The sequence below is a fragment of the Musca autumnalis genome, unplaced genomic scaffold (genome assembly GCF_047663935.1).
Source record: "Musca autumnalis isolate F117 unplaced genomic scaffold, ASM4766393v1 scaffold_2, whole genome shotgun sequence".
NCBI lineage: Eukaryota > Metazoa > Arthropoda > Insecta > Diptera > Muscidae > Musca > Musca autumnalis.
The window spans coordinates 174,087,047-174,113,530 of record NW_027411755.1 but is presented as its reverse complement, the minus strand read 5'-3'; the positions used below and the strand labels follow the sequence as shown (position 1 = coordinate 174,113,530).

Below are 26,484 nucleotides of genomic sequence, written 5' to 3'. Positions count from 1 at the left end.
AGGCGACACGCTGATAAAATGGTGTATGCGTCATCTATTTAGCTCCATCTGACAGGAAGAACGCATACTCGATGATTCGAACATGAGCATCCTATGCAAGGTCCACAAGAAGGGAGATAAGAATATGTGTTAAAAATGAGGGGTCATAAGTCTGCTCACTATTGCTTATGAGACAGATTCAGGGATATTGTGTGAACGTTTAAAGCCTATGTTCAACGAGATAATTGGTCAATGCCAGTGCGGCTTTAGAACTAACAAATGTACCGTTAACCAGACATTTACCCTGCGGCAAATTCTGGTAAAGACCACATACCCTCTTCTTGTCGTTCAAAGAACCTGCTAAAGTGGGTCTGACAGTAAACGGCGACAAGCCCAAGTTGATTGAATCAACCCGAAATGAGTCCATAGAACTCGGAGCAACTGTGGAAGTTGGTTTCCCACAGAAGTTTTATGCCCATCCCGACTGTTAGAAGTACTCTTTATTTCAGAAAAGGTCTATAAAAGCAACCTTTAATTCAAAAAGGGTCTATAAAAGCAAAATTTATTTCAGAAATGTTATGTATATGCACCCACTTTCAGAAAAAGTATGTAGATTCACCTTAATTTCAGAAAAGGTACGTAGATGTACCCTTACTTTCAGAAAGGGTATATAGAAGCAAACTTTCTATCAGAAAGGGTTTATAAAATCACCCTTTCTTTCAAAAAGGGTCTATAGAAGCACCTTTTATTTCAGATAAGTTCTAAAGAAAGACCCTTTATTTCAGAAAATGGTCTATAGAAGCAACTTTTATTTCAGAAAGGATCTGTAGAAGGATCCTTTATTTCAGAAAAAATCTATAGAAAGGCCCTTTATTACAGAAATGATCTGTAGAAGGACTCTCTATTTCAGAAATGCGTCTACAGAAGCACACATTATTTTAGAAAAGGATCTGTAGAAGGACCCTTTATTTCAGAAAAGGGGCTATAGAAGCATCCTTTCTTTCAAAAAGAATCTGCAGAAGCACCCTTTATTTCAGAAAGGGTCTATAGAATAACCCTTTATTTCAGAAAAGATTTATAGAAGCACCCTTTACTTCAGAAAGGTTCCATAGAAGCACTTTTTATTTTAGAAAGGGTTTATACAAGTTCCCTTTATTTGAGATAGGGTCTAAAGAAACACCCTTAATGCCCGTAATTTCTAGCCCTAGGTAACCGGGTAGGTAGCTACCTATTAGTTATCTTTACCTACGAGTTTGGTAATTTCTACGTGCCATTTACCGAGGCGTGTAAATTTTGAAAACATGTGGTAACATTGGTGATTTTCATTCATGATTTCGTAAAAACATTGCCACATATAAGTGTTTTACAATTTTTAACACATTGGCAACGATCAACAAGGCAAAATCCTTGGTGTAAGTAACACGGCCGTTTTCGACCCGGTAACGTTACCTATGGATTGAAATTATGAAATTTTTCTTACACTGGGGATATCTATGAACTCATAGATAACTACGCGTAAAAATTCCGGGCATTATTTCAGAAACGATCTGTAGAAGCACCCTTTACTTCAGAAAGGATCTATAGAAGCACCTTTTATTTCAGAAAGTGTCTATAGAAGCACCTTTTATTTCAGAAAGTGTCTAAAGAAGCACCCTTTATGTGAGAAAGGATCTATACAAGCTCCCTTTATTTGAGAAAGGGTCTATAGAAGCACCCTTTATTTCAGAATCGACCTGTAGAAGCACCCTTTATTTCAGAAACGATCTGTAGAAGCATCCTTTACTTCAGAAATTATCTATAGAAGCACCCTTTATTTCAGAAAGGGTCTATTGAAGCACTTTTTATTTCAGATAGGGTCTATAGAAGCACCCTTTTTATTTCAGAAAGTGTCTATAGAAGCACCTTTTATTTCAGAAAGTGTCTAAAGAAGCACCCTTTATGTGAGAAAGGATCTATACAAGCTCCCTTTATTTGAGAAAGGGTCTATAGAAGCACCCTTTATTTCAGAATCGACCTGTAGAAGCACCCTTTATTTCAGAAACGATCTGTAGAAGCATCCTTTACTTCAGAAATTATCTATAGAAGCACCCTTTATTTCAGAAAGGGTCTATTGAAGCACTTTTTATTTTAGATAGGGTCTATAGAAGCACCCTTTATTTCAGAAAGGGTCTATAGAAGCACTTTTTATTTCAAAAAGGGTCTATAGAAGCACCCTTTATTTTAGAAAGGGTCTATAGAAGCACCTTTTATCTCAGAAAGGGTCTATAGATAGGTGCTTATTTCAGAAAGTTTCTGTAGAATCACACTTTACTTGAGAAAGGCTCTATAGAAGCGCCCTTTACTTCAGAAAGGGGGTATAGAAGCACCCTTTACTTCAGCAAGGGGGTATAGAAGCACCCTTTACTTCAGAGGGTCTATTTAAGCATCATTTACTTCAGTAAGGGTCTATAGAAGCACCCTTTATTGTAGAAAGGGTCTATACAAATTCCCTTTATTTGAGAAAGGGTCTATAGAAGCACGCTTTATTGTAGAAAGGGTCTATATGAGCACCCTTTATTTGAGAAAGGGTCTATATGAGCACTCTTTATTTGAAAAATGGTCTATAGAAGCACCCTTTGTTTATGGTATTTAGAAGCACCTTTAAATTCAGAAAGGTTCTTTAGAAGCAAAAGAAAGGATCCACAGAAGCACCCTTTCTTTCAGAATGTAGTAAACAAGTCGAAGATGAAATCGAAAAACGCGGTATTCAAAGGCAAGAAAAAGAATAAAATGGAAAACTTTTCTTAGTTTGGCTTATAGAAGGCCAACGAAGTAAGTAAGTAAGAAAGTAAGTCTTAAAGGAGTAAGACTTTTATAGATTGCAGATTTTGGCTGCAGCAAATGCACAACATAAGTTTAAAATAATTATTTCTATCCCTTCCCATTAAAGTATATATTTCCGCCATAAAACACTCTGAATTCGAAATTGAACACATTAAATGTTTAAATATGAACATAATAACATAATTGCCAGCTAGAATAGAAAATAACCTGCAGGCTGTTGCTTTGCTTGCCTACACGTTTTCAAATATTTTGCCAGTTATGTTATTTTCTACAAAATATACTTCCGTTTCCGGCGGTAGTAACAGATGCTGTGATGCTGCAACCATACCTCAAACCTTCCAAAAACACAATCATTATATTTCAACTGAAAGAATAATGACCTCCACCCCTCTTTGAAGCTTCACACAGTGTTCCATAACCAAAAATAAATTAGAGCACAAAGCAAAAGCCATAACAGCATCCAACAAACAATTTTCTGTCAAAATGGTTTAAATTATAAATAGGTTTAGCTTGGGGATTTTTTTATTGTTATTAGTAGGATTTGTTATTTTTCCTCACTTGGTGTTGTTTTTTGTTTTTGTAATGTGTTCTAAGCACAAATTTAGCTTTAGCTTTTCATGTGTAAAATATTACCCAAAGGTTAGCGGAAAACACACATACATACACATATATGTGTGAACCAATACAAATGCGCTTAATGTCATTGCTTTGCATAAAGCCGCCACAACTAATAGCCTTATTTATATTTGAATGTATGTTGTGCGAACAAACACCAGCATACCACACACACACGCACGCACGCATACATCCCCAGCAAACCAATCGTACCGATATCGTAACGAAATCGGAACAAATTTCGGACGTTACGTCCGATATCTGATCCGAAATCGTAACGATATCTTAACGAAAGTTGTATGAAGTGGTTGACATAATTTCGGAACGAAATGTCGGATCGAAATCGGATCGATTTCGGTCAGAATTCGCAACGAAATCGGAAAAAAATCCTTGGGAAATTCGGAATTCGAATTTCTTCCTCCGAATTTTCGTACAGATTTCTGAATGATTTCGGAATAATGTCGTATGAAAATCTGAGGTACCTTCCGAATTTTCGTAAAGATTTCTGAACAATTTTGGAATAATTTCGTATGATTATCGAATGAAAAAATTTTTCTCTAATGTCTCTTTTTTATTGATAAATTTTCTTTGTTATGTTTTTTATTGGAAGATTATAATTTCAAAGATATCTTAATGATTTTCACTGTTGTTATAATTTTGTAGTTATAGTAGAACAATGTAAACTTTGTGTACGAATATGTTGAATCTATCATCACTAGCTTGAATTATTATATGTTGCATTTATAGTTAAAATATTTAAAAAATGTATATGCGAATTTTATAACCAACCATTTTGTTTTTCGACAACAAACTAAAATGTTGCTTGTTAGATATATACAAAAGGTGGTTGTTGTGCGAAGAGAAATTTGTTTCCGACATATCGATCCGAATTCGTAACGAAATCGGAAGAAAAACATTAGCAAATTCGAAGGGAAATTTACTTCCGACATTTTCTCCGAAATCGGAACGAAATCTGAACGAATTCCCCTACGAAAAATCGTATAGAAATCGATACGAAATCTGAACGATTTTGCTTCCGAAATTGTTTCGATATGTCGGACATCCGACGTTTGGTTTGCTGGGTCCATACATTTATGGTTTAATGTGTTTGATATGCTTTGCGCAGATTGCCCATCAAAAATCCATGTAACTTCCGTTCGTTCATTTCATCGTTACGTGCATATTTTGCGCTTAACTAATTTTGTTTGTATAATGCATTAGTATTAGTTAGAAATTTAGCTATTTGAAGCAGCGAATTGGCTTTAATATTGCGCTTCTTTATGGTAAAAAAGGGCTATATTATGTATGCATGTATGTGTGGCAGGGATTATGAAGCGAATATACATACATATGTATGTATATTAATGTGTAAGTATATACACACGCAACCATAGTGACTTGTAACATTGGCCTCAGTATTACGCCTCCCAACTGATGGCACGAGGTTACAAAACAAGTTTGCTGTTACCACCACAAAGAAAATTAAGCTTAACTTCTCGTGTTTGTTAGAAGTCTCCACAAATTACAAACAAACACAGGCGTACACATAGCTCTTTGTGTGTGTTTGTGGGGATCTGGGGATAAGTATTAATATTCACAATTTAAGGCTGTTAGTATCATGGCATAATGTAAATAATTGGGTCAAATCCCAAAGAGAACAAGTAATATTTTGTTTGAAAGTGATCAATTATCAATAATGAATGAATGCCACCATGATAAAATGGTTAGCTTGTTCGTCATAGTCAGAAGATTTCGACATACATATACTGATTCTTTCAGTCAATTCTTTTAAGTAAAATATGGTCAACATGCCGTTTGGGCTCGACGATAAAAAATTGACCTCACAATTATTCGTTGATGTGAATCTTACATCAAAATAAAAAGTGTGTAATTTCAAGCGGAATAGTAGGTTGTACTTTAATGTAAAGCACATGTTAGGACGTAGTTAAACCAACGGATCGTTATATTTATGGCGTCTCAGACGAATGATGGGAGCTATTGTAAAGTGAATTGCACAATTTTAAGGAAACGCCATATTTATAGCTCTATTCCGTTATGTGCAAGAGTCTTGAAGTTTTACCACTTTTAACTCCTTTAACTAACTTTTAATACTTTTGCCACTTTTACCATTTTTATACCCTCAGCATTTATGCTAACGAGGGCAAAATGTGCCTCATCAAAGTAATGGCTTTAGAACCCAAGTATGTTTGGACGAAATCCGTTTCAAACAATTTGGAGTCGATTTAGCAATCTCCGTCAGTCTGTCTGGCTCGCTGGTGCGCAATATAACTCTCGAAGGGATGAACCGATTTTGTCCAAAATTTGACCAAACTTAGTTTAAGATCAAAGATAGGCCATACCTGTCCACTCCTTTAGGTACCTCCCCCACAAAAGTTCGAAAATGTTCGGAAAAATTGTGCGCACGATAGCTCTTGCATATCGTAAAATTTCTACCAGGCTTAGACGAAGTTCCAATATGGACTCCAGCGATCCACTCTTTCGCGTACCTACCACACAAAATTTCGGAAAAGTTCAGTTTAGGACCTGCTCTCGAATCACTTCGGTTTTTGTTGTAACAACGTCTATTCACTGCCCTCCATCCGACGGTATAAATTTCATCAGGGGGAAGTTCATACTTCCTGAGAAAATAGCCTGAAAGTTGCAAACAAACCCTATGACCATGGATGTCAACTGTTCCGTGGTAAAAATCGCTACAAATAAGTTGTGTTAAAAACCACCACAAGTCTCTACTGGCTAAGACTAAAAAACACTACGATAATGTGTAAAAACGGCAGAAATTATCAGCAGTTACACTGAAAGAGACATTTAAAAAAAATTACACATTATTATTCATTTCTTATTTTTATTCATTTCTTCAATAAAATATCCGATTCCCATGCTTTTCTATATTTTTGAACACGATCTGGCATGTAAATGTATGAATATTTCAATCGCTGCACAATATACTCTTTTCCGTTTGCTTTAAAAGTGATGACAATAAACAATGTTGCGTAAAAATCGCTACAAGCGCTACCTTGTAGCAATTTAAAATAAAAAATCGCTAAAACTCCTAAAAAGTAATTTTTGTACAAAATCACCACATGAAAAACCACCAAATTGGCATTCCTGCCTATGACACGGTGTGTAGTGATTGGTGCGCAAGATAACGCTCGTACGGATCTGCCGATTTCGTCCAAAATATGGGATTCGTAATATTTTGTACAAACTTAGTTTAAGTTCGAAAATGAGCCATATCAGTCCACTCCATCAGTACTCCCCCTCCCCCCTAAAAATTCAAAAATATTCGGAAAAATTGTGCACATGATAACTCTTGAAGGGAGTGTCCGATTTGGCCATACTTTACACATCCTAATACGTCTACCAGATATAGATCGGGTTCGAATATGGACTAAATTTGTCCACTCCTTCGTGTAACTCCCACACAAAATTTGAATCACTTAAAAACCTGCTCTCGAATCGCTTTGATTTTTGTTTGAGGCACTTGCATTCGCTGCCTCCATTACAACGATAAAAGTTTTTCAGGGGCAGGTCCATAATTCTTATGAAAACAGCCCGAAAGGTGTAAAATCCCCTATGGCACCATATGTAGTGCATAGAGAGCACGACAACTCTCGAACTGATCAGCAGATTTGGTCCAAAATTTGTCCTTCGTCATGTTTTGTCCAAACTTCCGGTACTTCCCTTCCAATATTTAAAAATTGTCACTAAGATGGTATGCACTATATCTCTTGAATGGGGCCACCAATTTATTTTCTAAAATGGCCCATATCGGTACTCTCCTTAGATACCTCCCCCACAAAAGTTCAACATTTGTGTCTAAGTGCAATTTAGTGTCTGGAAGATCCTTTAGAAATGTATACCGATGCTGTTCGCTGTGGTCCTCTTTACAGCGATATTATGTTTTGTGGACAAGTCCATGCTTTCTGGCATACTGGTTCAAACTGAAATGACTAGTAGGCGCGATATCTGTCGAAAGTATATTACTCCCAAAATAAGGACTATGTCGGTCCATTTCTTTACGTACCTTCTCCGCAACACTTTTGAACTTTAATCCTAATCCACATGTTTGTCGGTTTATACGCCCATAATTTCGAAAACTCCTAATACATACGTTTTTTTAGGAGAAAAATTGTTTCAGTTTATATAGGCTGAGAGTATATCTCTGTCGGCAAAGCCGACTGATACTTTTTTTACTTGTTTAAAGTAATGGAACGACCAAAGGTTCAAGTGTCGCCCAAGAAGATAAACAACGTTTTCAACTATCAGTGGATTATATAAGCTAGGGTCTTTGTTTTTATAGCGATAACCTCACGAGGGTACGATACGATTAAAATGTGCCTTATCGAAATAATGGACCCCAAGTTTCAGGCATATAGGGGGCGATTTTGCATTGTACGTTTCTAAAATTGACGGCCCCGCAAAAGTTTAAGGACCACGATCTGCGAAACTGCACCTGGAATGAATGAACATGGTAAGTAAAAAGCGCGCAGACGTATACAAGCAGAGTTAGTTAACATCAGTATCATCTGCTTCCATGATCCGGCCGAACAAAAAATTGGTCAGACCAAGGATATAAACTACGGGCGTCTAGAGAAAACGTATACAGCTGTCCCGGCCATGACATAAGGATTGAAGGAGAGCAGAAAAATGCTAAGAAACTGGAAATATTCAGAAGATATAAAATCTGAAAACTTTACCAGATTGTAAAAAACGAGACTAAAGGGCATCATTTCATCAAGGTATCGAAAATGTGCAGCGATCCAAATACCACAGAACCAATCACAATAGCTACAAGACCGCAATTAATCGGTTGAAAACGCATAAGGCAGCAGGAACTGATGGGCTGTCTTCCTAACTGTTCAAGACCTATAATCCTTGCATCAGTTGATTAGCAATATTGGGCTGAAGGAATGAATATCAAACGATTGCAACCGCTGTCTGCTATGTCCCGTGCACAAGAAAGGAAACAAGACGGTTTGTGCCAACTATAAAGGCATATCCAAATCCCATCACATATAAAGGCTGTCGGACCTATTGTGTGAACGGCTAACACCTATGACCAATGGAATAATCGTGTCATACAAATGCGGTTTAAACCTGGTAAGGAATTGATCAACACAATAAATTTTATAAGTGGATCTAATTTTGGCAATAATTCCTTTCTATAGTTATTGTTCCAATCAGCTACTTAAGTTGGTCACCGCTGGATTTTTTTAGGCGTTGGACCCTTATGTCTGAAAGAATGGGATTGCCTAAGAAAAAAAATATTAAAATAGTTTCAATCGAAATCGCTAGAAATATATTCAATGAAAATGTCAAAATAATCCTTGAAAGGCCCTAAACTGCAGTTAAGCGAACATTTAAACTTTTGTGAGGGAGGTAGCAGACGTTGGAACTTGATGTAAATTTTGATGAAATATTGCGATGTTCAAACTTTGAACCACTGTCCGTTTCATCTTATTGCAATCAAAACTGTCTGAAATTATTATTTGTTTGAAGATACTTGGGGTCCGAAACCCTTTTTTTGATCTTATCGGAGGGTATAAACTGAAGAGATAAACGCCATCCTTGCCGATAATAGTGACTACAAACGAAATCATTTCAATAACTACAATCTGCTAATCTCTACTTGAAGTATTCGGAATATCCGTAAGACTACGCACTTCGGATTGCCGTTTTTATAACAAAATTTAAAAGTTAATAGTTTTTAGTCCAACGCACAGTGCGAAATTTGGGAAGTTTAGTGGAACTTTAAGGGATTTTCAAAGTACATAAAATTAATTAAACTTTTATTGAATTCGTTAGCTAAATACTCCACTGCAAATGGCTAAACATGGCCACGAAACGACTAAAACATGCACTTAAAGTTGCACTTTTGTTTAATAATTTTTTTTTTGTAAGAAATGTATTTTTGATTAATTAAAAAAATGGAGTGGCGCGGATAAATGGTGCGTCAGTATGCCATGATTTATTTTTCTTAATATTTTACAAAACAATTATGATATTTTACACTTTAAAACAATGCAAAAAACCCTTATTGTTTTCATGCAATTTTAGTCGGAAAGAAGTGATTTTTTGAAGTTTTCAAAATTATAATTTTTTATTTTCCGTGGACATTTCAAAAGTGAGTTCCGTACATTCACGTGTTAAGATATATATAATCTGAAAGATTGAATTCTCCTCTGTTCGCATAGCTATAAAACTGCTGCGGTATCGCGCTGCTGCGGTGCAAATACCAAAATACGTTAAAAATTGTAATGCAGTGCAGACCTGAACTTGATCTGAAAGACATTATTAACAAAATTAATGGTACAAACCTGCTGAATGGACCAATAAACGTTATAGATACAAATGAAAACAAAAAATATTGACATTTTACTCTTTAATAGATGTGTAGGGTTGTGCGGCTTCACCCAGAAGTGGACCTATGTTGACAGCTTTTGTGTGAGCAGGTTTTTTATTCGCTAACATCTTAAAATTTACATTTGCATCAAAATCGGCTGAAATTTTTGTCCTTAACCTTTAAAATACCCAATATGAGGGAACCCTGCATGTGGGGGCTATTCCAAAACGCGAACCTATATTGAAAATATTTTGTACATAAGTTTTCTATCCGCTGAAAAATCAATATATTAATTTGCATCAAAATCGATTGAAAAATTAATGTAAAACGTTAAAACGGCAGCCACCGTTACATGAGCGCTACAGGAAATCGCGGGTCTATGTGGCCCAGTTTGAGCCCCACACTGTCCACTAATATAAGAAACATTTGTGCAAAATTTTAGGAATCTTCACCTTTTCCTTTAAAAGTTATTAGTAAAGTTCCGCTAAAGTGCTCATATTTTCCACTGTGCAACGGTCGCAAAATTTGGCCTACACAGTGAAACATCCCGCAATAAAATGAAAACGACATATTTGCGGCAGAAAGAAGTCGATAAGATACCCAAAGCTGTCAAAATCCACCTAAAAGCAAACTTCACTTACACGGGCAAATTATCCAATTACTTCAAGCGAACATTCCACGTTCCGACAAGCAGATTTTTTTTTGCTATTGAAATATAGCATAGTCAAATACAATAGAACTAGTAACGCAAGATGTGTTGCAAATATTCCGGCTATTCAAAAGCTATCAAGACAGCACAAGTCTCTTGAGTATCAATAAGACAACAGGAGTCGTTTGATTGGCTGTGGAGATTTAATGGACTTTGGGCGATATGCTGTCATGATATATGCGTTAGCTGTTTATCACAATATGGGAGGAAGAATTGCATTGTAACCTTATATTATCAGGTTCCAATGTATTTCTTTCTCAAGTTCTACTGCATTTCTATATAGATAAAAAATAATAATAACTTCGGTGGAGAATATCCACTAACAAGAAACAAGGGAACTGATGAGGTCCTGTGAGGATCGGAACTAGTCTTTTCGGCCTTACCCCTTGGCGAACAATGCCAAACTTTCTCTACTAATAAATTAGTTGTCTTAAAATATTAAAACATCAACAATGGGATTAAGCCAGACTATTTGGAAAACAAAATTGCAACAGCTATCCAAAAAAAACGCCACCAATGTTCGAAGAAAAAACAACAAAAAAGACAAGGAGGGTTTTCAAATTAAAGAGGAATAAGTGCTCTATATTGTGTATTGTGAGGGACTAAGGTCAATAAAATAGTTAGACCACTTTAATATGGAACGAGCTCGTCAGTACACTAGATACGTCTTCGCAAATAGATCCATGCGAGTGTTTCCGAATATTAGTTAACTAAGAATATACCCCCAAAAACTGCGGAACAAACAGTCTAAACATCTGAGAGTAAATTCTTAAATGCTTAATAGGAAAACCTAACACGATCCTAAAGTTCCGCTACGGGAACAAGTGTCACTAAATTCAGTCATATTTCACACTTTGTCTGTTACGTTGTTTTACAGTTTAGCAGAGAACTACCATGTTGTTTTTCTTTACAAATAACAATGACGTTTGTTTTTTTTTTTTTTTTTTTGTTATTTGGTTAAGTTTCCATTTCTTTCTTTTCTTCGTGTTAGGTAGTATATTAGTGGTATATGCTGCTAGAATATTGAATATTGTTTTTATTGCCATTGCCGTTTCTTTTAGTTTTCTCTACTTATTTTGATTTATAACACGAGCGTCATTTATTTATTTTTTCACGCAACATTTAAACCAACAAACAGCAGAAGGTCCAAGGCTAAATTAAGAAAAATATTTACATCGCAGAAATGGAAAAGGGAAACTGAGAATTGTTTCAGCATCGAGTACTTTGTTGTTATTATTTGAAAAAAAAGGAAATTTAAGTTGTCAGAACTTAAGCAATGATTAGTCTATATCGCTCTGATAAATACCCATAACAAAACAGACAAGCACAGTTATTGAATCAACTTAAGCTTTTGGAAAATATAGAATTTTATAGCAGTAGTGTGAGGCTAATAGTGAGTGGTATCAGCTCACCCTTTAAAAATGCTTTCCATTTGAAGCCATTTAAACACACAATTGAGGTATCCATAGCTCGTTCACAATTTTCCCCTTTCTATCAAAATACCCATGGGGCTTAATTACTGAATGCGATATTTCATTTCATTGTTATTTAAACTTTAAATATATATACAAAACTGTGTATATTTGAGCAATTCTTTGCCAATAAAAGCGGAGTACATTTCAAACATGAAATTAATTTTAAGCCATGTTAAGCTTTAAAGAGCCAAAGGCTATGTGAAGGAAATATCGACATTTCAATTTTAATCTAAGCATCATGATCAAGAACGAGCGCTACAAATATAAGGTCCTTCCTAGGGAAACGACGTTTTAAGGAATTTCTATTATAAATTTATTATAGACAAGAGACTCTTAAAGGTATTCTGAAAACAGAAAATGATTTAAAAGACTTCAATAGACTGAAGACATTTTAAGGTTGTCATTAGACAGAAGAGCTTTTAAAGGTCTTCTATAGACGAAAGAACTTTAAAGGTCTTCTATAAACAGAAGAGATTTTAAAGGCCTTCTATAGACAGAAGACCATCTATAGACGGAAGACAAAAAACCTTTAATGGTCTTCTTCTATAGACATAAGGCCATTTAAAGGTATTCTATAGACAGAAGACCGTTTAAAGGTACTCTATAGACAGAAGACCTTTTAAAGGTCTTCTATAGACAGAAGACCTTTTAAAGGTCTTCTATAGACAGAAGACCTTTTAAAGGTCTTCTATAGACAGAAGACTTTTTAAAGGTCTTCTATAGACAGAAGACATTTTAAAGGTCTTCTATAGACAGAAGACCTTTTAAAGGTCTTCTATAGACAGAAGACCTTTAAAGGTCTTCTATAGACAGAAGACCTTTTAAAGTCTTCTATAGACAGAAGACCTTTTAAAGTCTTCTATAGACAGAAGACCTTTTAAAGGTCTTCTATAGACAGAAGACCTTTTAAAGGTCTTCTATAGACAGAAGACCTTTTTAAGGTCTTCCATAGACAGAAGACCTTTTACAGGTCTTCTATAGACAGAAGACCTTTTGAAGATCTTCTATAGACAGAAGACCTTTTGAAGGTCTTCTATAGACAGAAGACCTTTTACAGGTCTTCTATAGACAGAAGACCTTTTAAAGGTGTTCTATAGGCAGAGGACCTTCTAAAAGTATTCTATAGACAGAAGACCTTTTGAAGGTCTTCTATAGACAGAAGACCTTTTACAGGTCTTCTATAGACAGAAGACCTTTTAAAGGTGTTCTATAGGCAGAGGACCTTCTAAAAGTATTCTATAGACAGAAGACCTTTTGAAGGTCTTCTGTAGACAGAAGACCTTTTGAAGGTCTTCTATAGACAGAAGACCTTTTACAGGTCTTCTATAGACAGAAGACCTTTTAAAGGTGTTCTATAGGCAGAGGACCTTCTAAAAGTATTCTATAGACAGAAGACCTTTTGAAGGTCTTCTGTAGACAGAAGACCCTTTGAAGGTCTTCTATATACAGAAGACCTTTTGAAGGTCTTCTATAGACAAAAGACCTTTTGAAGGTCTTCTATAGACAGAAGACCTTTTGAAGGTCTTCTATAGACAGAAGACTTTTTCAAGGTCTTCTATAGAAAGAAGGCCTTTGGAGGTCTTCTATAGACAGAAGACCTTTTGAAGACCTTTTGAAGGTCTTCTATAGACAGAAGACCTTTTGAAGGTATTCTGTATACAGAAGACCTTTTGAAGCTCTTCTATATACAGCAGACCTTTTGAAGGTCTTCTATAGACAGAAGACCTTTTAAAGGTCTTCTATGGAAAGAAGACCATTTAAAGGTATTCTATACTCAGAAGACTTTCTAAAGGTCTTCTATAGACAGAAGGCCTTTTGAAGGTCTACTGTAGACAGAAGACCTTTTGAAGGTCGTCTATAGACAGAAGACCTTTCGAAGGCCTTCTTTAGACAAAAGATCTTTTGAAGGTCTTCTATATTCGGAAGAAATTTTGAATCTCTTCTATAGACAGAAGATCTTTTACAGGGCTTCTGTTGACAAAAGAACTTTTACAGGTCTTCAACAGACAGAAGACCTTTTTCAGGTCCTCTATAGACAGATGATTTTTACAGGTCTTATATATACAGGAGAACTTTAACAGAATACCTTTTAAACATCTTCTATAGACAGAAGTCCTTTTAAAGGTCTTCTATGCACAGAAAAATTTGTAACGCTCCTCTATAGGCAGGGAGAGGTTCAAGAACATATAAAGGTATTCTATAGACAGAAGAACTTGTAAAGGTCTTCTGTAGACAGATGACCTTGTAAAAGCGTTCTATATACAAAAGACCTTTTGAAGGTCTTCTATAAAGACAAGACCTTCTGAAGGTATTCTATAGAGAGAAGACCTTTTGAAGGTCTTCGATATACAGAAGACCTATTGAAGGTCCTCTATAGACAGAAGACCTTTTGAAGGTCTCCTATAGACAGAAGACCTTTTTTAAGGTCTTCTATAGACAGAAGACCTGTTGAAGATCTTCTATGGACAGAATACCTTTTGAAGGTCTTCTGCAGACAGAAGACTTTTTCAAGTTCTTCTATGGAAAGAAGACCTTTTGAATGTCTTCTATAGACAAAAGACTTGTTGAAGGTCTTCTACAGACAGAAGACCTTTTGAACGTCTTCTATATACAGAAGACCTTTTGAAGGTCTTCTATAGACAAAGGACTTTTTGAAAGTATTATAGACAGAAGAGCTTTTGAAGGTCTTCTATACACAGAAGACCTTTTGAAAGTATATAATAGACAAAAGACCTTTTGAAGGTCTTCTTAAGACAGAAGGTCTTACCTTTTGAAGGCCTTCTATAGGCAGAAGACCTTTTGAAGGTCTTCTATAGAAGATGACCTTTCCAAGGTCTCCTTTTGACCTAAGACGTTTTAAACGTCTTCAATAAACCAAAGAATTTTTAAAGGTTTTCTATAGACAGAAGAACTTTGAAAGGTCTTCTGTGGACAGATGACACTTTAAAAGTCTTCTCTTGATAGAAGACCTTCTTCAGGTCTTCCGAACACTTTTAGACATTTTCCCACTTTTAACGCTAATTATGACGTTATGTTAGTTTCAAGCTATTCATTAATCCTTAGCAATGTTCATAATTACGTCTTAACGAGTTTTTGAGGTGTTTGTTTTAATTTAAGCAGATGACACAAAACAGTATTTCCCTTGGCACAAAATAACCTTCATTAATGTTAACCTTAATAAATGTTGGTTGTTAGTCTACTAGACCCGCATCTTATTGTGTGCGGCATGTCTTTATTACCTGACATTTACAATGGACTAAACACACTGGATTACAAGACAACAAACACGCAATCATCCAAATAGAAGAAGACATTTTAACTAAAATTCATAACTTTTTTTCGTTAGCATTAAAATTCCTTAGAGATATCTTAACCTTAATATAAGTTGTGGGGGCAGAGTTTCATTTATTTTTTGTGTTTTGCCATTTTTGTTCAAGGACAAACAAAACCTACACGTGAGTGCAGGCATAGTGGTGGGAAAGGATAAACGGTTTTTTTTCTTTGGGAGGTAGGTTATTTGGTTAATTGAGGTTTTTTGTTGATGAGTAATGGGTTAGTCATGTTCAAAAACAAAAATTTTACCATGATTACAGCGCCGCCCGCTATTATAACACGGGCCGTATGGGAGACTTGTCCCTCACCATTGCGTGCAATGCAAGTATATTCTCCAATATCCTCGTGCCGTATGGTGGAGATCCGTAATTCGGTGCCATCATTAAAGATGCCAACAGTAGGCGAGGGATCAACGGGATTAGCATCTTTGTACCATAGAATTTCGGGTGTGGGTGTGCCATCTGCCTGGCAATTTAATATAATTGAATCACCTGAAATGGAAAAAGAAAAGAAACAAACAAAATTGTTAGTACAATAATAATAATAATAATAATAAACCAGACACACACACACAAACAACAAGAACAATAAAACTTAAAAAAAATAAGTAGATAAGTAAACAAGTCCAAAATAAACATGACGTCAAATAAGAAGCAGTGGAACATTAGCATTAACTGTAAATGCGAATTTAACAATTTAATCTATCTTGTCTTGGTCATGTCCGTTTGGTATAAGCCAGCGCACAAATGTCAGGATCACGTTGGTAAGATATCTTTGTGTATGTCTAGTTGGCAGGTTTAGTTTACTGTAGCACTGGGGACGATGTAGGGATGGATGTATGGGTATTTTCCATAAAGTTATTTTCATTTAGCATTTTAGATGTATTAAAGTTAATCTAACTATTCTTAGACAAAACGATTTGTAATCAAGAAGAATAATGCTGTCTCGCCATTTATTTAAAAAGCTCTCATTTTCGAAGGATTTGAAATAAATGTTTTGCTGTTTGGAGGTCATTTAGTTATAAATGATGGATTTGGAAAATTTAATGGAGATGTATAAAAAGTCATTTTGAGGACTACATTGTAAATGAGAAATGGGACTTTGGTAACAGTGATTTTTGTTTAGAGGCAGATCAAGTTCGAAGATGGGCTACATAGTTCCAACTTTTAGTAATATTTTTGTAGTATCGTTAATATTGTGAACATAGACGCCATCGATTTTAGATATTTTGATTTTGATGGAATTAGCTGCCATTGGCACTTGAGGTTCCATGGATATAAAAATTTCTCAACAAAAAATTAGATATGGATCCGCGCATTGGTGCATCATTTTTAGATATTTTGATATAGTTATTTTTTAATGTAAAAAGCTTGTTTTTAGCAGCTCCAGATAACTGATTTAAAAAAAAATAATGGCTAAGTATAGAGCTGTATCAATTGAAAGAAACCTCGATTTTACATAAATTTGCTTGATTTGGTTACCTAGGCGTGTAGTAAGTGTCATTAATTATAGAGCATATTCGATAAATTAATCATAACTTCTTCCATAACACTGTGAACACAAATTTTGGGGCAGAGATAATTCCTTTTGGAGATGAAAGCCCTTGGTGAGTATATAAAGAATCACAAAGGACAGATCCGCCCTGAGTTGAACTTCCGCGTTATTGCGTGATGAAGTTTTTGCTAGAGAGCCTGTAAGGCATCAGGCATTAGCGTTATATCTTTGTTCACTGTTGTTTTAGTTTATTTTTGAGATGAATTGTCTGCAGTCAAATCGAATGATGATTATTTTCGTAGAGCACTTCGATCTTCTAATTCGCTTCCTTCAATGTCCTTTTCGTCCTTTATTTTAAGAGCCGCTATAAAAGTACCACACGATGACGTTTTTCAGCTTCGAAATGTTCTACAATAATGTGGGTCAGAAAATTTTAGGTACGGCTCTCATTTTTGACATTTACTCCTGTTTGCTCAGAAAAAACTGTGTTTTGTGTATTTGTATGTTCTGTAACGAATATACAAAAAACAAAATACAGTCTTTTCCTGAACAAAAACAGGGTAAATGCACAAAACGACCACGAAAACGCGACAAAATCAATTAGTTGTCAATGACAGTCGTACCTAAAATTTTCTGAGCACCATTTTTGCAGAACATTTCGAAGCTGAAAAACGTCATCTTGTGGTACTTTTATAGCGGCTCTTAAAATAAAGGACGAAAAGGACATTGAAGGAAGCGAGTTAGAAGGTCGAAGTGCTCTACGAAAATAATCCTCATTCGATTCGACTGCAGATATATCGTCTCAAAAATGAGCTAAAGCAACAGTGAACAAAGATATAACGCTAATTCCTGATGGCTTACAGGGTCTCTAGCAAAAACTTCATCACGCCATAACGCGAAAGTTCGACTCACGGCGGATCTGTCCTGCCGGGTTCTTAATATACTCACCACTCGCCTTTCTTCCCCAACAGGAATTTGCCGTGCGCCAGACTTTCACCTCCATTTTGTTGTACAGTGTAATTAAAGGATTTCAAAAATTAGAATTTCGATTTTTTCGGAACACTTATAGCTTCCAAATTCTATGCTTGTAGACAGTTGCATAAGACTTCCGAAGTTTTGAACTTTTCCGAAGAAATCATAAATATCGAGTTTTAATAAAATTCCTTGCTTTCGCCGACTCTGCAGCCTCTATTTTAACTAAGACAGCCTAAGTGCTGAGCTTCTTCAGTTGCCTTTTTCATCCGTATTTTTTATAAAAAATACTTGATTTCCTAATGAAACTAGGTAAATACATTAAAATGGCATTTTGATCTCCGTGGCGTATGAGTATTATAAATTATTGAGTAGGTTTGATAATTCGCACAAAACTTCTCTCAAAATCAAGCGATTTGCAAAATTTAAATTTCGATTTTTTTTCGGAACACTTAAAATTTAGGCCTCTCTTTGGGCTAGTAATCCATCCCCCCAAAAAGCAACATACTATGAAAAACATTAGAAAAGTACAGAGATATACTCTAAGCCTGTGTGAATTGAAACACTTGTTTTTATACCCTCCACCATAGGATGGGGGTATATTAAGTTTGTCACTACGTTTGTAACTACTCGAAATAATCATTGTAGACCCCACAAAGTATATATATTCTTGATCAGCGTGCAATTCTACATCGATATAGCCATGTCCGTCCGTCTGTCCGTCTGTCTGTCTGTCCGTCTGTCCGTCTGTGGAAATCACTCTAGCGTCCGAACGGATTGACGTAGGTTGATGAAATTTTGGGGAAATATGTTATATTTACGTAGGACTTTTGGTATTGAAAGCGGGCTATGTAGGTCCACGCTTTCGTATAGCCCCCATACAAAATGACGCGTGACGCGTCGTCGTTTTAAGGAATTTTTAAGATATTTGGCCCATTTTACCACCGAATTGGTTGTAATTTGGTACTTTGTGTCTCCAGAGACCAAAAAATATTCCTACCAAAGTTGGGTTATATAGGTCCACGTTTTGGTATAGCCCCCATATAAGGCCCCATATAAAGTACGCGTCATTTTAATATATTTTGAATGTATTAGACTCATTTGACAACAGAATTGGTTGTAATTTGGTATTTTGTGTCTCCAGAGGCCAGAAAACATTCCTACCAAAGTTGCGTTATATAGGTCCACGTTTTGGTATAGCCCCCATATAAGACCCCTTATAAAGTACGCGTCATTTTAATAGATTTTGAATGTATTAGACCCATTTGACCAAAGAATCGGTTGTAACTTTGTATTTTGTGTTTCCAGAGGCTAAGAAACATTTCTACCATAAAATGTTTATATAGGTCCACGTGTTGATATAGCCCCCATAATACAATATCTCCCGATTTTCGATATTTTGAACGTTTTAGCCTCATTATCACACCGATATGGCTGAAATTTGGCATTTAGTCTTCTTTAGGCGTATAAAACTTTCCCCCAGAAATTTTTAGGTATAGGTCCACGCCATCATATAGCCCCAATAGAACGGTACCTTCCGAATTTCGGTATTTTGAAGGTTGTAGCCACATTAATCCACCGAAATGGCTGAAATTTGTGGTGGAGGGTATGAAAAGTTCGGCCCGACCGAACTTAACGCTTTTCTTACTTGTTATATATTTGAGGGGTTTTCAGAATTTCGGCGTATGAACTTGCCGACAAAAATATGGATTTAGCTTAAAGCTCAAAAATTTTCCGGTGGAGGTACTTAAAGGAATGGACCATCATTGTCCATTTTGGAAGTGTGTCTTATTTTGGAAGTCATTCCTCACGATAGATATCGTGACCACCTGTTATTTCAGTTGGCCACGATATAATTTAGAGCTTTTGGACCATTATATCAGGAAACATGGACTTGCCCAATAAAAAACATAATATCGCTCTAAACAGGGCTACTAAGAGTACCTTCGTTAAAAACCACACTTACACAAAAATTTTGAGCATTTGTGTGGGTGGTACCCCAAAAAGTTTGGGCAAGATATTTCGTAACCCAAAGTTTGGACCAAATCGGTTGATCTGTATATGAGATATCGCGCGTACCATTTTAGCGAATATTTTCGAACTTTTGTGGGGGAGGTACTGGAAGGATTAGACCTATAAGCACCACATTCGCATTTCATCTAATATTCAAGGAAATATTATGATATGCAAAATGCGGACCAACGCAGTATTCGGTTCGAGAGTTGTCGTGCGCATCAGCCACGCATCGTAATAAGGACATTGAGTGCAACCTGTTGCAAGAAAAATCAAAACGATGCGAGGGTAGGCCCTAAACTGCACTTTCCGAAATTTTGTGTTTGAGGTACCCGAAGGAGTTGCCATATATGTGCAAGAGTTATCGTGCGCATTTTTCCGTACATTTTTTAACTTTTGCGGGGGAGGTACCTGACGGAGTGAACCGATATAGCTTATCTTCGAACTTAAACTAAGTTTGGACAAAATATTACGAAGGCCAAATTTTGGACCCACTCGGTTTATCCGTTCGAAAGTTATCGTGGGCTCCAGCCAGACAGACGGACGGCTAAATCGACTCCAAATTGTCTGAAACGGATTTCGTACAATTTCGTCCATTATTTCGATGAGACACATTTTGTCCATATGAAAGTGTATATGGTAAAAACCAAATTTTCTTGTACAATTCCATTTAAAGAAAATTAAAAAAAAAAATTGCGAGCACATCTTCGATTTTTGGTGTGGAGGTTAATGAAAAAATTCTAGTTTCAAATCTGTTCGCGTTCACAACATTGGCCGATGCGCGTAAAAATTATAGCGGTTTTTATTCTGTTATTTAATTAAAAATACGTACAGATATGAAATCAAAAGTATAAAAATTGGCTTTATAAATTGCATATTATAGCAACAACAAACCAGAAAAAACTTATTGTTAAAATATTATTCCAAATATATATTTTTGTTCGATTAGAAAAATTAGAAAAAAAATTGGGAGTTCTCCAACTATTTCGCTAAAATCCCATACAATAATTAATGTATACTGCTAAAACTTCATCAAGAAATGTGGTTTACCTTCGCGAGAGCTTAACTACCTTCTGTGATAACTTATAAGGATAGGAAATTAAGAGTAATATTGAAATTAAAATCGTTCAAAATATATGAAAATTAAAAAGCCTGTAATTCGCGAATTAGTTAAAGTCGGTTGATGCGCATCCGACTTTCGATACAGCGAATCAATCTCCTTCAATACCTATGCATAGTTCGATGTTTCACTCAGCGGTCATTGTGTGCCGTCAGTTGCATCTCACAATGCCAAAAACCAAAAATACGTCAAGAACCACGGATGGGCCTCCACATTCTGTTTTGAGTAAAAGACACATATTACTCGCGTATCTCTGTAATTTATGACACGCGTTTTCGCAAATATTATAATCGCGTATAAAGGATTCCATTTATATACAAATTTTTAAAGAAAATCGCTGATTTTCCTATTTTCCGCGGTTTTAGTGGATGGATTCGATCGCGGATGGTCTCATTAGATCCGACTCGTAAAAAAAACTAAATTCCAGGTGGGGTTCAAAGGAAATTGAATGACAGTTGTAAATTTTACACACAATTCGGATAAAAGCTATGTTTTTCAAAATCAATTTTATTTGCGCCTTGATCACACGGAAGACAGGACGATCAGAGCAAATATATATTTTACTAGCCTATAGAAGAAATTTATGATAGTTGTCCTGCCCGTGTCATTGAAATAATTCTAGGCGATTTTAATGCAAAAATTGGAAAGGAGAATATATTTGGCCCACAGTCAGGAAATTAAGTCCCACAGTGAAACATCCGACAATGGAATGATGCTGATAGACTTTGCAGCAGCAAAAAAAATAACGATAGTTAGCAGTAATAGATTTAAGCATATCGATATTTATAAGGGCACCTAGTGCACCGAATAGCAAAAACTCAAATTGATCAAGTTGTGATAGATGGATGGCAGTCATCGTGTGTGTTGGATGTACCGTCGTTCTTTGGAGTAAACATCGATGCGGACCACCATACGTTTGCAGCAAAGGTACGTACTCAATTAAACGTAGCGTGTTCCACTCAACTGGCCCATCTGTTTAATGAAAGCACTCCTTGTTCCGTTAACACCTCAGCGCAGTGGCACAGTATTGCGACTCTATACAAACAACCGCAAACTCTATACTTGGATACCAGAGCTCGCCAAAAAGGAAACCATGGTCTAATGAGGTAGTGCTGCAACTGAAGAAAACAATTCGGCACATAGGGCTACTCTACAATCAGTAGCGTACGAGAGAAAAAGAGAGATGAGAAACGTTTTTTGGCGGAGAAGGAGAGAGATGGAAAAGCGGGAGTGAGAAAAAAATCGAGGTGTACACTGAACAGGAACCAGAATGAAGTCCAAAAATTCTACCAAAGTGTGAAAGCATCAGTTTGAGCTTTTGGTACAAGCCCTGTAGATACCAGCAAGGTGCGAAGACTCATCTAATCACAGAAGTTGTCATTGACTGTATACCGCGTGCCACAATTTTAGGAGGAGAAGTTTTTTGACCATTAGAAAACCTAAATGCCAAATTATAACTAATTTGATTAGAAAATGTAGATAAAACCGTCAAAATACCTGAAATTGGGCAGTACCGTCATAGGGTGGCTATAAGAAAACCTGGACCTATGTCCATAATTTCTGGTAGAAAAGTTTTCTGGTCACTGGGAACCCTAAATGTCAAATTATAGCGAATTCAGTCTGAAAGTGTAGCTAAAAACGTCAAAATAGCTGAAATCGGACGATACCGCTGTTAGGGGGTCTGTACCAAAACTGTACTACCTAAATGCCAAATTATAGCCAATTCGGCCAGAACATGTATTTAAAACGTCAAAATACCGAAGATCGGGCGGTACCGTTATATGGGGGTTAGAAGAAAACCTGGACCTATGTCCATAGTTTTTGGTGGAGAAGTTTTGTGGTCACTGAGAATCCTAAATGTCAAATTATAGCTAATTCGGTCCGAAAATGTGGCTAAAATCGTCAAAGTATCTGAAATAGAGCGGTTCTGTTATATGGGAGCTATACCAAAATGTGGACCGATATAGCCCACCTTTGAACTTGTTCTAAGTTCAGACCAATAACACATGTGTACAAAATTTCAACCGTGTTGCTCGACTCATTCGAAAGATAGCGCGATTACTACGGACGGACAGACGGACGGACGGACGTACTTGTCTAAATCGACTTAGAATATTACCCTGCTCAAGAATATATATTCTTTATGATTATTTCGATGAGTTAATGACAAACTGAATATGTCCTCCATATTATGGTGGAGGGTATAAAAAGGCAGCAGGAGCAGGAGCCAGTTGAGCTGTAAAAAATCGGAAGCGGCACGCTAATGCCAACGAGATAATTAAACGACACCTATGCGCTTTAAACTTGCAAATCCACCAACGACCACATATTTACCCTGGAGTAGACCCAGAAGAAATGCAGATAGACACTTACGATATTTTTGTTAATTGTACATCAGTCTTCGAGACCCCCTTATCTTCAAAAGTCTTTCAAGCCATTATTGAATTTTGTATCTCCGCAATGTTCATTCGGCTTTGTAAGTTGACTTTGAGATAGGAAAGTACCTCCCCAAACAGTTCACTATAAAAAGAGTTTTTCAACAAGGAGACAGCCTTTCACGTGATCTCTTCAACATTCTGCTGGAAAAGGTTATACGAGATGCAAATGTCAAAAAAATTACACAATATACACCAATAGCCATATGTTACTTGCTTATGCCGACGACCTTCACGTCATGGATCGAGCAGGAACAGAAATAACTTGTACATTTGAAAAGTCGAAAGAGAATCTCCTAAATTGGGTCCGGCAGTAAACAACGACAAGACCAAGTTTATGGTATCGATGCGCAATGTGTCCATAGAAATCGTGCCAACTTTGGAAGTTGGTATCTATAATTTTGAGGTAATTTAAGACTTCGCCTACCTCGGCACCGTCATAAACACAACAAACATCATCAGTTATGAAATAAGAAGAATAAACAATACGGTTGGCCAACAAATGCTACTTCGGTTTAGTAGGCATTACAAAACAAAGCCACATCTCGTCAAACAAAAATAATATTTTTCAAAACACTGATACTGTGTGTGCTAATGTATTGTTCCGAATCATGGGTACTTGCGCTTCACAGAAAACCTCTTCTTGACAGAAAAATTCTTGACGATGAATGTGTACGTCGTATGAGCAACGAGCTGCATCGGCCATACAACAACATCAGTATGGTTAAACGTATCGAGATACATCGATTGCGTCGGCATGGTCATGTAATAAAAAAGCGATGCTAAACCCGATAAAAATCGTATAAATACGGGAAGCGTGAACTGAAAGGCATAGATGGAGTAAACAAGTGAAGACGATATCGAAACACGGTATTCTAATGGAGAAGTAAAACAACAAATAGAGAGGAATGAAAATCTTTTCTTAGTTCGTTTTGTAGGACAAATGTTCTGTATAGATCCAACTAAGTAACCAAGAACAAATTAGCTGTAATTTGGTATTTGGGGTTCTCATCATAACACGTCTCCCCTCAAAATTGTGTACGAACAGTGTCAGTCAAAATATTTTTTAATTATGTATGATTTTTTATGAATATTTTTTTTCATTTTCCAATACTCTAGTACTGGTGAGTCTCTTTAAACAATCTTTTAATTCAATGGCCACCTTTTTGATATTATGCCTCTGCCATCTTCAAAACTATTACCCACACAATTCATCAAGTATTGAAAAACTTTGAATAACTTGCCATTTTGAATAACTTTCCTTCAATTTTGCATCCCTTACTTTTCCTCATTCCAAAACATAAACACTTTGGCAGGCAAGCTTTTAAAATGGATTTCCAGCATGGATAAACAAACGATAGCACCTAAAACAACATCAATTTGCCCTCACTTTCTTCTCCTCTTTTTCAGTGTATTTTCTAAACCACACTATACTCTAGGGAACCAAGGTTTTATCCCCACTGTTGTTGGTTAATGTAAATACATTTCCTTGATATCCAACAGGGTGAATAACATCAGCTTAAAAATCCCAACATTGTTGTATTTGTTGCGTTATTGTTATTGTTAGACATCAAGTTGTGGTTTCTCTTGCATTTTTAATAAGGACCTTAGCGATGATTGTTTTGTTGCTGTACAGCATTTCCATATCAACAATACAATCAGTAAACAGCACAATGGGATGAAATGAAATTGGGTGTTCAATTTAAAAGGAAATATAAAGTTTTTTGATATTTTTTTAAAATTAAATTAGAAAGTGTTTACTCCATTTTATGAATTTAACCTTAGTATATGACTATTGCAACTATCAAAAGTTGAAAACCTTAAAGGCCTGTCCGTATTTATATTCAAATGAAAAATCTCCCACTGTAAAAATGAACGGCACTTTATATCTTCGCTGTTTGTGATGTTATATAGAAATTTTACTTTTACTAAAGTTGAGTGTTGTGTTTTTTTTGTTTTTGTAGGGTATTTTACTTAATGGAATACTTTGTTTGCATTGTTGGGATCTAAAACCTTTGTTGAGTTTTTTGGTTTCATTTAATACTTAACCACAATTAACTTTAAAGTGTTCTCTCCTTGATCTTACCCTTCCCCTATTTTTAGTTGAAATGACAATGAAAAGCAGACATAATGTAACTGAAACGTTTTATTTCAATACAAATCGAGAAAGTACTTAAAAAGTACATACAAGTTAGAGTCATATTTTTACAGAAACGTTTAAAAATAAAATTGGTAAACACTATTCTTTTAAAATCAATGCTGGTTGGTAGAAATATTCCTTGAAAATCAGTGATTTGTTGTAAAAATATGTAATCTAAAAATTTTCGAATTGCAAAACATATTTTTATAAAACAAATAGAAAATATAATATTTTTTTTTGATTTTTCAAAATATTCTTGCTTAATCCCATTGTTGTTGTTTTAATATTTAGAACAATTAATTAATGTAGAAGGTTTGGCATTGTTCGCCAAGGGGTAAGTCAGGGAAGACTAGTTTGGATCCTCGCCACAGGCTCTCATCAGTTCCCTTGTTTCTTGTTTGTGGATATTTGTCCACTAAAAAATTAGTTGTTTTAAATATTAAAACAACAACAATGGGATTAAGCCAGACTATTTTGAAAAATCAAATTGTAACAGCTATCTCAATAAAAACGCCACCAATGTTCTATAATAATTTTTTTAAAAATCCATTATTTGTAAAAAAGTATTTTTTTAAAAAAAAGTTCAATTTATATTAAAATTTTCTTTAAAAAATCCCCGATTTGTATAACTTTAAAAAAAATGCTCGATTTGTACAATATTAAAAAAAAAAACTACAGTTTGTATAAAAATATTTTTAAAAAAATCAATGGTAAAAACTCGACGATTTTTAAAAATATTTTTTTTAAAATTCGCCACTTCCAAAAAATTTTTAAAAAAGAAATTCATAAGTTGTATAAAAATATTATTTTTAATTCCACGATTTGTATTAAAATATTTAGTTAATAATCCGCGTTTATTTTTTTTTAAAAAACTCATGATTTGTGAAAAAAAATTTACGATTTGTAAATACAAAGCGTTTGTCATGAAAGCACAACTAAATGGGCAAATACACATTGTTGTTGTAAAAAATTGCATTTGAAGGAAGTGAAGTTCGATGGCATAGAAGCCGCT

The 26,484-nt window shown here is 35.6% G+C and overlaps 1 protein-coding gene across 6 annotated transcripts in view; it reads right to left on the bottom strand.

The window, feature by feature from the left end:
* The window catches only part of tutl (immunoglobulin superfamily member turtle), a 474,553-nt gene that overhangs the window by 167,196 nt on the left and 280,873 nt on the right, over window positions 1-26,484 (bottom strand). For all 6 annotated transcript variants that reach the window (XR_012410506.1, XM_073969923.1, XM_073969927.1 and 3 more), the window contains exon 6: window positions 15,548-15,789. Coding sequence is in view for 5 of the 6 variants with exons in the window: in XM_073969923.1 (XP_073826024.1) it covers window positions 15,548-15,789 (242 nt within the window). In the remaining variant the exon portion in view is untranslated. The remainder of the gene's footprint in view (window positions 1-15,547; window positions 15,790-26,484) is intronic.